This window comes from Camelina sativa, chromosome 18, assembly GCF_030686135.1.
Source record: "Camelina sativa cultivar CO46 ecotype springtype chromosome 18, ASM3068613v1".
NCBI lineage: Eukaryota > Viridiplantae > Streptophyta > Magnoliopsida > Brassicales > Brassicaceae > Camelina > Camelina sativa.
The window spans coordinates 11,609,204-11,621,382 of record NC_141897.1 but is presented as its reverse complement, the minus strand read 5'-3'; the positions used below and the strand labels follow the sequence as shown (position 1 = coordinate 11,621,382).

General features: G+C 38.0%; 2 protein-coding genes, 1 long non-coding RNA gene and 1 pseudogene across 5 annotated transcripts; 3 read left to right on the top strand and 1 right to left on the bottom strand.

The window, feature by feature from the left end:
• Positions 1-953: 953 nt before the first annotated feature.
• LOC104760818 (uncharacterized) lies at positions 954-2,194 on the top strand. Of its 2 annotated transcripts, none has more exons than XR_015588930.1 (2): positions 954-1,100; positions 1,688-2,194. It is a non-coding gene; the product is annotated as an uncharacterized LOC104760818 (long non-coding RNA). The 2 variants fall into 2 exon arrangements; XR_015588931.1 differs by lacking the exon at positions 954-1,100 and adding an exon at positions 1,241-1,594 and having other exon boundaries at positions 1,688-2,097.
• Positions 2,195-3,339: 1,145 nt separating this feature from the next.
• Positions 3,340-6,180, top strand: LOC104760819 (probably inactive leucine-rich repeat receptor-like protein kinase At5g48380). Its single transcript, XM_010483784.3, has 3 exons — positions 3,340-3,779; positions 3,895-4,836; positions 4,921-6,180. The coding sequence occupies exons 2-3, from the start codon at positions 3,985-3,987 to the stop codon at positions 5,938-5,940; spliced, it is 1,872 nt and encodes a 623-aa protein (XP_010482086.1). The 5' UTR covers positions 3,340-3,779; positions 3,895-3,984; the 3' UTR covers positions 5,941-6,180.
• Positions 6,181-6,486: 306 nt separating this feature from the next.
• LOC104760817 (acyl-coenzyme A thioesterase 2, chloroplastic-like) lies at positions 6,487-8,479 on the top strand (annotated as a pseudogene). Its single transcript, XR_015588458.1, has 5 exons — positions 6,487-6,951; positions 7,045-7,222; positions 7,326-7,805; positions 7,895-8,023; positions 8,145-8,479. The product of XR_015588458.1 is annotated as an acyl-coenzyme A thioesterase 2, chloroplastic-like (transcript).
• A 507-nt stretch (positions 8,480-8,986) lies between these two features.
• LOC104760816 (formin-like protein 9) lies at positions 8,987-11,988 on the bottom strand. The gene is made up of 4 exons (XM_010483782.3): positions 10,440-11,988; positions 10,169-10,344; positions 9,843-10,090; positions 8,987-9,754 (listed from the first exon to the last, which is right to left on the bottom strand). The coding sequence occupies exons 1-4, from the start codon at positions 11,774-11,776 to the stop codon at positions 9,122-9,124; spliced, it is 2,394 nt and encodes a 797-aa protein (XP_010482084.1). The 5' UTR covers positions 11,777-11,988; the 3' UTR covers positions 8,987-9,121.
• Between the last annotated feature and the right edge of the window lie 191 nt (positions 11,989-12,179).

Here is a 12,179-nt window from a genome sequence, read left to right as displayed (position 1 = left end):
GGTCCATTAAGACGCTCATCGCTACAAAAAAAAAACATCATGTTTGTGTTTACCTCGTAAAAGCATCACACAAAATAGGTTTTGTTTATTAATGATGATTGTTTGACCAATTTATCTTGTTATATGACAGGTCCATATGTTTAAGGGTTTAACGAACAATCGAAATTTGATCGATTTACTACATGTTGCTAACAAACTACAAGTTTAGTCTATTTAGGTCGTAAAACATACTAGTTGGTGCTATAACCAATTAGATCTACTATTACTTTGTCTTGTGAGTTTATATGTTTATTATTAAATTCCTTACAATTTGTTTGTTTCTTTGATTCATGATTCTCTGTGAATATATATATATATATATATACTCATATATATATATATATATTTAATTGAACTCTGTGAATATTTTTGATGCCTAACGCACATTTGCTACATCACTTTCAGATTTCGTTTGTTGTTTTAATCATTTCTTATTTTGCTAGTTCTAACTTGATGTAAATTAAATCATACAAAATTTCGAAGTGTATGCTAGCATAGTGTTTGTGGATACGATCTCACATATACTTTTGTGGTTGCGATTACAGTTGTTGAATTGGATTAGAACCTGTCCCCCCCCCCCCCCCATTCATTTTCTTGAAATCTTATACAGTATTAGGCAATTGCCTTATTTCTTATGGATGTCGTCATATTTTTGTATTTGATTTGGTCCAAACCATCATAAATAGTTAAATACCAAATGAATTAAAAAAATCAAAAAGCGAAATAATGTATTTGTCCATCTCTTAAAAATTGATGATGTTGATGTTGATCATGAATAAAAGAAGAAAGAAACGTTTAACGCGCAAAAGACCAATTTGGTTTGAGTCTTTACGTTGTTCTCAAACCAAACAGTGATCAGTGTTTTTTTTTTTTCTTTGCCCCATTCTTTACGAACTTTTGTTTGATTCTTCCACAAGGCAAGTGACCATCCAAGTCTACACACCAGACGACTCTTTTCGTTTATATTATTTAAATTCCTTACATCATTCATTAACACTCAACAGGTTTGCTCAACACACATGCACATTTGTGAGTTCCTTACAAATTTTCCGCAATAATTTGTGAGTTGTTATCATCAGCTTTAAGTCAACTCATTCTTTTTTTTTTTTTTTTTAATGTGAAGAATCTCTAGTTGCATTGTTGCTATTTACAATTTCTGAATTTGTGATTATTTGGTTCCACGATATATGATGGTGTGTAGAGTTTTTGCAATTTTCTTTGGGAATTGTCTCTGTTTGCTGCTTCTACTGTCTAGCTTGGCCGATGCAAATCAGGCCAACATTGATTGCTTGAAGACCTTTAAATCTCAAGTTGAGGATCCAAATGGGTATTTGTCAACTTGGGATTTTGGGAACCAGACTGCACAAGGTTTCATCTGCAAGTTCGCTGGTGTGACTTGTTGGCACGATGATGAGAATAGGGTTTTCAGTATTAAGATCTCTGGTTTTGGTCTCAGAGGAGTGTTTCCTCAGGGATTTAAGCTATGTTCTGATCTGACTGGTCTAGATCTTTCTAGAAACAACTTCTCTGGGCCTTTGCCATCCAACATTTCCTTGTACTCTCCACATATTACGACTCTAGACCTCTCCTACAATAGTTTTTCTGGTGATATCCCTATGCTGATCTCAAACATTACTTTTCTGAACAGTCTTCAGCTTCAACATAACCAGTTCACGGGTACTCTTCCTCCCCAGCTAGCGCAACTTAGACGGCTCAAAACGTTCTCAGTGGCTGACAATCGTCTTGAAGGTCCAATCCCAAAGTTCAACAGTGCCATCATTACCTCAGAGAGTTTTGCTAATAACCTGAATCTGTGTGGTAAGCCTCTGGATAATTGTAAGATGACTTCTACCAACTCTCATAGTAAAGTTGTTATTTTAGCGGCACTAGGTGGATTTACCGTGACAGCATTTGTCGTTGGAATTGTTCTGGGATTCTTTTGTTCTACTATTTCTGTAGAGCAGCTATTATTCAGAAAAAGCCGACAAAACCGATAAATGGTCTTGTAAGAAATGACATCCACAACTGTTTAGCTCTGAACCATTACATATTTTCAAATTTGTTCAAAGTAGTTAACAAAAGCTTATAAACAAACTGAACTTTTTTTTGTCCATCTCTAACAAAAAATAAAATAAATGATGATATGCTATGCAAACCCACATTTCTTTCTTTTTAGAATTTGTATTTTTGTCGCTTTTACCACCATGATCAATGAACCTCTAACACAAAAATCGGCCGATTAAATTAATAGAGATTTGAAAGCTGAAAAGAGCATGCTTGATCAATGAAAAGTCTTGTGTCCTGTGAAGTCGAAACATCTTTTTCTCAAGAAACGTTTTAAATTTATCAGTTGAAACTTGAAAAATTTTTACCAGAACAAAAACTTCACTTTTCTGAAAAAAAAATTATAATTGGATCAACGGTATTATGAACATATAATAATAAGTATTTACAATGATATAATATTCTTATTTCCTTCAATACATTGGTAGTAGTCACAATCTATACCAAGAAACTCAAACCTCACACCTCACAACTTCCCATTTGATTGTTTTTGGATTACATATACAATAGAACCTCTATAAATTAATACTCAGGTAAATTAATAATTTCTAAAAATTAATATTTTTTTTCGGTCCCAATATGAGACTAGTGTAATTTTGGACACAATTCGATAATATAATAAGATAATAATTTTTTTTTGAAAATCCTTTATAAATATATGGTCCCATCAATAATATAAATTAATAATTATATAAAATTATCTAAATATATGTATATATATACATCAATTGCCGCCAAAAAAAAAAGCCGCCAAAAAAGAAAATATATATATCAATTTTTATTAGAGTTTATTTTTAATATTTTTACTATATAAAAAATCTTTGAGTGTTATATTCAAAACATGATAATTGCTATTTTCTTTGTAATTGATTTTATAAAAATATTAGTTATATACGATTAAATCTTATTTTTAATTTTTTTACCAAATTAGGAAAACCACTCTATAAATTAATAATTATTAATTTATCGATAAATTAAAATTTTTATAAATTAATAGATTTTCATGGTCCTAACATTATTAATTTATAAAGGTTTTATTGTAGTTTTTTTTTTTCTCTTTTTGGAATTCCTGGCTGTAAAACAAGTTAAACTACAACATACGAATCATCGAGTGAACTGATTTGGATGACATATATTTTATTATTTGATTTGGTCAAAAACTAGAAACCAGTAGAAAAATATCCAGATTTATATTTTAAAACCAAAATGGAAGAAAAATATGTCCATCTCTCTCTCACACAAGAAGATATGATGATGTTGAAAAGTCAAAAAGGAGAAGGAAGAAGAAGAAAAAAAAAAAAACATTTAACGCGGAAAGACCAATTTGGTTTTTGTTTGGGTCATTGCGTTGCGTTCTCATCAGTGTTTCTTTCTTTTTGGTTTGCTTTACCCCGTTCTTCACGATCTTTTTCACTAGACGACGACGACGACGACGACGATCCAAAGTCTCAGTCAACCCACTCACACCAGACGACTCGACTCTTCCTTTTTATATTATTTCAAAGTCCCTTTTCTTCTTCTTCTTCTTCTTCTTCTTCTTTCATAAACACTTTGCCACAGATGCGATTTGCTGTTTCTTCTTCTTCTTCTTCATTGTGCTCTTCAACACTCATGAAGCTTTGACAACAACGACGAAGACCAAAGCTTCTGTCTTGTCCAATTTCTAATTTTGATTCGTAAGTTCCTTAGAATTTCTCATGAAAAAAAAATTTGGAAACTTTTTTCTAAGTCAACTCAATTTTAGATCGCTTATCTTCTTTCTGATTCTTGTGATTCTTTATTTGCTCACAGGTTTCTGATGTTCATCGGAGAGAACCCTAGATTTTGTTTCTCTAGTTTATAAGTAATTTTACCCATTTTGTGGAATTTAGGGAGGGATTTATGAAGAAGATGGGTGGTAGGTTAGTTTTTGCAATTTTCTTTGGGAATTGTCTCTGTTTGCTGCTTCTACTGTCTAGCTTGGCCGATGCAAATCAGGCCAACATTGATTGCTTGAAGACCTTTAAATCTCAAGTTGAGGATCCAAATAGGTATTTGTCAACTTGGGATTTTGGGAACCAGACTGCACAAGGTTTCATCTGCAAGTTTACTGGTGTGACTTGTTGGCACGATGATGAGAATAGGGTTTTGAGTCTTAAGCTCTCTGGTTTGGGTCTCAGAGGAGTGTTTCCTCAGGGATTTAAGCTATGTTCTGATCTGACTGGTCTAGATCTTTCTAGAAACAACTTCTCTGGGCCTTTGCCATCAAACCTTACAGATGTGATTCACCTTGTTACCACTTTGGACCTCTCTTACAATGGTTTCTCTGGTGAAATCCCTGTTAGTATCTCAAACATTTCCTTTTTGAACTCTCTTATGCTTCAGCATAACCAGTTCACTGGTCAGCTTCCTCCTCAGTTAGTGCTACTCGGACGGCTCAAAACGTTCTCTGTGGCTGACAATCGTCTTGAAGGTCCTATCCCAAAGTTCAACAGCACCAGCATTAACTCTGAGAGTTTTGCTAATAACCTGAATTTATGTGGTAAGCCTCTGGATGACTGTAAGAGTTCTAATGGCTCTCGTGGTAAAGTTATCATTATAGCGGCTGTTGGTGGATTGACTGGGGCAGCATTAGTCGTTGGGGGTGTTTTGTTCTTCTATTTCCGTCAAATGGGTGTCGTTAGGAAGAAGCAGGATGATCCTGAAGGAAACAGATGGGCAAAGAGCTTGATGAAAGGACAGAAAGGCGTTAAGGTAAAAACCCTCATTGATGATTTAATACTGTTGTTGTTATGTTCTGAATTTATGATATATGTTTGGTATTTTGTGAGTTTTCAGGTTTTCATGTTTAAGAACTCAGTTTCGAAGATGAAATTAAGCGATCTTATGAAGGCAACAGAGGAATTCAAGAAATATAACATCATTGGAACAGGAAGAACAGGGACTATGTACAAAGGAGTGCTTGAAGATGGGACTCCACTTATGATAAAGAGGTTGCAAGATTCTCAACGTTCTGAGAAAGAGCTTGACTCAGAGATGAAGACTTTGGGCTCAGTTAAAAACAGAAACTTAGTCCCTCTTTTGGGATATTGTATTGCGAATAAGGAGAGGCTTCTGATATACGAGTACATGGCAAACGGTTACCTTTATGATCAGTTACATCCTGCAGATGAAGAATCCTTCAATCCCTTGGATTGGCCTTCAAGGTTGAAAATTGCTATTGGGGCAGCAAAAGGATTGGCGTGGCTTCATCACAGCTGCAACCCGAGGATCATCCATCGCAACATTAGCTCGAAATGCATATTATTGACTGCAGAGTTCGAGCCCAAGATCTCAGATTTCGGTCTAGCTAGGTTGATGAACCCCATTGATACCCATTTAAGCACATTCGTCAATGGAGAATTTGGGGATTTCGGTTATGTTGCTCCCGAGTATTCAAGAACCATGGTCGCAACTCCAAAAGGAGATGTCTACAGCTTCGGGGTTGTGCTTCTAGAGCTAGTAACGGGACAAAAAGCAACGAGTGTGACAAAAGTATCTGAAGAAGGCGAGGAAGAAAGCTTCAAGGGTAACCTTGTGGAATGGATTACAAAGCTATCAAGTGAATCAAAACTGCAGGAAGCGATTGACAGGTCTTTACTGGGGAACGGTGTGGATGATGAGATCTTCAAAGTGCTCAAAGTAGCATGCAACTGCGTTTTACCGGAAGTACCAAAGCAGAGGCCAACCATGTTTGAAGTGTATCAGCTTCTGAGGGCCATTGGAGAGAGCTACAACTTCACCGTAGATGATGATATCTTAATCCCCTCTGAATCAGGTGAAGGCGATTTCATCGAAGAGCTCATAGTTGCTCGCTGATCAAGCAGGAAGGGTGAGACATCTTTAGTCGTAGCAGTCCAAAGATATATATAAACTACTACATATATATATATATATATGTTTTAAGCAAGTATTGTCTTTCTTTCATTTTATTTTTGGGTTCTCCTTGTCGATGGTGTGGGTGTAATATGAAATATTCTTGTAGATGCACTCTCTCTTATTACTTGCTTATACGGAGCTTTTGGTGAGCGTAGTACCGTCACTGGTTTGGTTTTGCCACTGCGTCCTTGCTGCTTTCTAAATTTTGCGCACTATTCAATTTGGTTGAAATGATTTTACATGATTGATTAGGTACTAGTGTACTATAGCACTGAAATTTGTTTTATTTAACTAACATTAATACTACTTAATAGTAATAAAAAATGTTTTTATTGTGAAATTAGAAAGAAGAAATAAATAAAAATTATATAAATTTGATGTGAATGAATCAGACAGTGGGGAGTTTTTAACTTTTAACTTTTTAAGTTAACCTTAACTTTTTAAATATTCTTGTAAAGTTAAACGTAAGTCAACGGAACCTTAATCAACCAATTGACCTTTCCTTTGAATGATTCACCAGCATCTCTTTCACCTTCCCTCATTTTCAAAAACCCAAGAGAAAGCTTCTCACTTTCTTCATCATCATCCAATCCAACCATGAATTCTCGGAGACCCATCTCCGTCGTCTCCACCTTCGCCTCACCGTCCACACCTTGTGACTCAACTAAGAAGCCTCTGAGTTTGTGGCCTGGTATGTACCACTCACCGGTTACCACAGCTTTATGGGAAGCCAGATCCAAAATCTTCGAATCACTTCTTGATCCTCCTATTAACGCTCCACCTCAGAGCCAGCTTCTAACCAGAACCCCTTCTCATAGCCGAACCACCATTTTCTACCCTTTCTCCACTGACTTCATTCTCCGCGAGCAGTACAGAGATCCATGGAACGAGGTCCGTATCGGGATTTTGCTTGAAGATCTCGATGCTTTAGCCGGTACTATCTCTGTCAAGGTATACCCTCTCTCTATTTTGTCTTGATTTTGCCAAATTTCGATGCTTTTTAGGATTCTAATGTGTGTCTGTGTGTGTACATTTGTGATTCAGCATTGTTCTGATGATGATAGCACAACGAGGCCACTCTTGCTTGTTACAGCTTCTGTTCATAAGATTCTTTTAAAGAAGCCGATTTGTGTCGACATTGATCTCAAGACTGTTGCTTCTGTCATTTGGGTTGGTCGCTCATCTATCGAGATTCAACTCGAAGTTATGCAATCCGAACACAGTATGTATAGATATTGTCTACAAAATTTCAAACTACAGGCATGTATCCTGAAAATACAAAAAAAAATTGCTTTTTGTTTTGTGGTTGGTTTTGTTGTTTTCAGAAAATGTCAAGGCTTCTTCGGATTCGGTTGCGCTAACTGCCAACTTCATTTTTGTGGCTCGTGACTCGTGACTCTAAGACTGGTAAGGCTGCTCCTATCAACCGCCTTTCTCCGGAAACCGAGCTTGAGAAGCTTCTCTTTGAGGAAGCCGAAGCTAGGAATAACTTGAGGAAGAAGAAGAGGGGAGGTGACAGAAGGGAGTTTGATCATGGGGAGTGTATGAAGCTCGAGGCTTGGTTGGCTGAAGGAAGGATTTTCTCTGACATGCCTGCTCTTGCAGACAGAAACAGCATTCTTCTTAAAGATACTCGTCTTGAGAATTCGTTAATATGCCAACCACAGCAGAGGAACATCCATGGGAGGATCTTTGGAGGCTTTTTAATGCACAGAGCGTTTGAGTTGGCCTTCTCCACTGCTTATACATTTGCTGGTCTAGTTCCCTACTTCTTAGAAGTTGATCACGTCGATTTCCTAAGACCAGTCTGTATCTTAATCACTTCTTACTATCCTATTATTGTTCACGTTCTCTCCTTCTGTATATAACTTATGTGAATGGACTTGCATGATAGGTGGACGTCGGGGACTTCTTACGTTTCAAGTCGTGTGTGCTTTACACTCAACTGGATAAACTGGATTGTCCGCTCATCAATATCGAAGTTGTTGCTCATGTTACAAGCCCAGAGATTCGTTCCAGTGAGGTAAAATCCTAACTTGACTTTTAGAAAAGATGCATCTTCATGCCAATGTCTCGAACTATATCAAGTTTGAAGCTCATTATGTCTATTTGAGGTCTCTTTCTTTGTTGTATATATGATGTAGGTTTCAAATACATTCTACTTTAAGTTCACTGTAAGACCAGAGGCAAAGGCCAGAAACAATGGGTTTAAGCTACGAAATGTAGTTCCTGCCACAGAGGAGGAAGCTCGTCATATCCTCGAGCGCATGGATGCAGAAGCATTGAACTCAAGCAAAAAACAAGAGTAGACATAATTCCGCGTTAATATCTATGGTGTTTCTGTGTTCTAAAAGATACACCTATCCACTGACCACAAATTAACTAGAAATATATATATATATATATATATATATATATGCATTTCTTCCATTTGTATCTAAACGATTTGCTAATATATAACCAAAGATTTGGCTTACAACCTGCAATCCATTGATTTGGATGTCCAAACGAATTACCACTAACAGAAAACAAATGGATGAATGAAAGATACAGCTGATGCTGCAGAAGACTAGTAGTTGATCTAGATGAGGTAGTTACCAGTACAAAATAAAAGGGTTTCAAGTTGAGAAATTGCAGTAATTAATGTCTTAAAATCCATACATATATATGCACCTTCAAGTGGAAGAGTGGGTTACAGAGTACCAAATTCTTTTGATTTTCCGAGAAATGATGGCTTCAAGTTGTTCAAAAACTGCAAAAGATCACATTTGACAACTAAGGATTTGTCGCACGAGATGTTGTTAGCAAGCATATGGGCTCTTTGCCCTTGGCTTGTGTCTTCTTCTTTCTTATCAGTACAACCACCCAATAATTGCACCAACGGGGACAAAGATAGCTTCACCAGTAAGAAGATTGTATCTTCCTCGCAACAATCTAATGGGAAAGCCACAAAGACTCAATAGACATCGCACCAACTAAGACAAGATTTTGAATCAAATTAGCATAAACACCTACTAAAGTCTTCCAAAATGATACAGATATTCTCCAGAGATGCCGCTAGTCATACCCGTTACAACACACTGAAACTAGAGATACATTCCTAATCATTACATTTAAAATGTTACAATGGGAATGAGTCTCCCATCTCGTTACACACTTTGTCTAGAACAGACAAGAAGTCTCTCACAATCATGAAGATTCTCATTGTGTGACCTTCCTTGGAAGAATCTCCATGGAACTGCTCTGTGACTTCTTCCAATGCGGAGAGCGTTGAACTTTCTCGTATTTTAATCTTCACAATCTCCTCTGCAGCAGCTTTCAAGAATCTAGCCATACTCTCCCTGAACTTCAGCCCTTGATCTCCACTTGATCCACTCTCCTCGCTCAGTAGCAAAAGCTCCTCGATGTTCTTCTGTCCTTGACAAAGCTTCAAGACATTGCTTCTTAGAACACCATACTCAATGTCTGCTGATTTCTTGACATTGCTCAGCTCTGAATTCAGGTTTCTGATGCCTTCTAAAGCTCTCACACTGCCTTCTGATTTTATCATTTCCTGAACAACAAAATGCAAGAGACTGCTTCTTCCATCTAATGCCTTGACATCAACGAGCTTGAGGAGCGTGTCAAGTTTGAAATCATGAGCATCATCAGCACAGCGGTTTGTTGTTCTAACATTCATCTTGTTTCCTGTCTTCAGTACAGCATCCAGAAGTATGGAGAACATTCTACTGTTGCTTAGTTCTTCACAAGCAACCTGCAAAAGCAGATAAGCTTAATGAGACATAACATAAGATTACAACATCAGATACATATAAATGTAAATCTGCTATCTTCAGCATTACCTGAACAACACTGAATGATTTTCTGAGACGTTTGATCTCAGAGTTGAAATTAGCCGCAAAGAGCAATGCACCAGCTCGTTTGAACACAAAAGGCACATGAAGCAATTCCTTAAGAAACCTCTCAGCTGGACCAAGCTTGATGATCACTGAATCATCACTAAAGCTCTTCAACCTCCTCTCTTCTTCTTTACTAGGTGCCAATCTCAATAAACACTCGAGAAGTTCAGCTCCAAGTGCATCACAGTCACCTAAATCAATCATTAGAAGAACACAAATCAATAACTTTTACAAAAACACACATGGCAATAGATTAAGGATTCTTTTACCTTCAAGAAGAGCTTGACAAACATCCTTTGTGGTTAAGTTAAGTAGTTGGAGCAGAGTAGCAATCTTCTGAGCCTTTCTCGGATCTAAAACTTTGCTTTCTTGATTTAGAATCGGAAGATCTCTTGGATTTGACAAGTTTCCAATGTATAGAGTCTCTACCATCTCCTTGTCCAATCTACCACACAATCAGACAAATTCAACTAACATTAGACTCATATCAATAACAACAACAGACAAAAAGAGATAGAAAAGAGCTTTCACTTTTCTTACTTGAAAGAGCTCGATCTAAGTCGGTCCCAATGCTGCTGTTTGGGAGGTTGGTCCGAAAAAGAGAGTTTCTTTACATCGTTTTGAACCACAAACGGTTGAGACGGTGGAACAATAGGAGGTGGTCTGGTCGGAGGAGGAAGAGCAGGAACTGTTCCTGCTGCTTTGCTCTGTTGAGATGAAGATTCACCAATGTTGATAACAAAATCTCTTCTTGATGAAGCAGAGTGAGAAAGCAAAACAGACTTCACATTCCGACTAAAATCGTTCCAAATCGGCGGCGAACTATCAAGAAACTTCCGGAACAACCCATCAGGAGAAGTAGAAACTGAAGAGTAGAGAGAAGAAAGTGGTGTTCTTATGAATCCTCTGTCTGGTGAAGTAGAAGCAGAAGAGATACGAGGGAACCCAAATCCCACATTTTGATTCCAGAAGCTAAACATTCTCAAAGACGCCGACCCGTTTCCGTTATGTTTCCTTACTCTTAGTCTCTCCGGTGACGGAGACTGAAGGTTAGTAGCGTCAGAGTATCTAGGGTTTGGTGGAGACATGGTCATAGAGAATGACCTAGCTGGAGAAACCCAGCCGGAGCAGGAGGAAGAGCAGGAATGAGATGGGCTTGAAGTCTCTGAGCCAGGGAGAGAAGCCATAGGTGAAAAGAACACATCTTCTTCTCCGTCTTCTTCGTTTACCTCTGCTTCATAGTTGTTGTGGTGGAAGCTACGAGTTGGTAACGGTGGTAATGGTCGTATCTCCGGCGAGTCTTGCTTCAAGAAAAAAGTACCTCCGGTTCTTATATGTTCAGACTCCTCTGTATTGAGGTAGAAGACCTCTGAGGGAGATGTAGTAGCAGCCATATTGAAGTTAGTTGTGATGTGACTCTGTTCATCATCATAGCTGCTTCTGCTTGTGTTGCTACTAGGACAATGACTGCTCTTAACATGACGGTTTCGCCCTTGGTGCCGGCCGTAGAGAAACAAGGCCAAGCCTAGGACTGTGGCGACGGCAAGAACGGCGGAGATAGCCGGAAGGAGAAGTGTAGGAGAAGCGTGGTGTGGTTTAGAGGAGCGAGGGAGGACTAAGGCGGAGATGTTGGCTGGAAATGTGGGGAAGACGGCGAAGGTAGGAGGAGGAGGAGGAGATGGAGGAAGAGGAGGGGGAGCTGTGGCGGAGTACGTAGGGAAGAAAGGAGGACTTATGGGGGAGAGAGGAGGAGGAAGTGGTGAATCGTAGTCGTAGAGGTGACGACGGCTGAGAGTAACGGCGGATGCGTAGGATAGAGGAGACGGTGGTGCGGATGTTAGCAGGAAGAAGAAGATGGCCAACCAAAAGTTCTGCATTTTTTTCTTTCTGCAAAGCTCTCTCTCTCTCACTCAGACACTGTTCACACTCACTATAACAGAGGAGAGAAGTTAATGGGGCACTATTATGGCTGTACCTGTGACTTTGAGCTTTGTGTAATAATACTACTCTGTGACTCACTATTTTTAATTTCACCAATGTGTAACTATTTACATTTCTTTTGTTTGTTATTTAATAAAAACGTGACACTGACACAGAAGACCACTAGGGCCACTCGTAAAGTAACTACAAATATTAAAAAGTTGATGATATATACGAGTATTTTGTGTATTCGTGAAGATTTAGTGAATCCATGTAAAGAGTATATAAGATATGTGAAATAATTACTTGAACTTCGAAGTTTTTTTACCCGTCTTTCAAAAGAATCTTTTTTTGACTTTT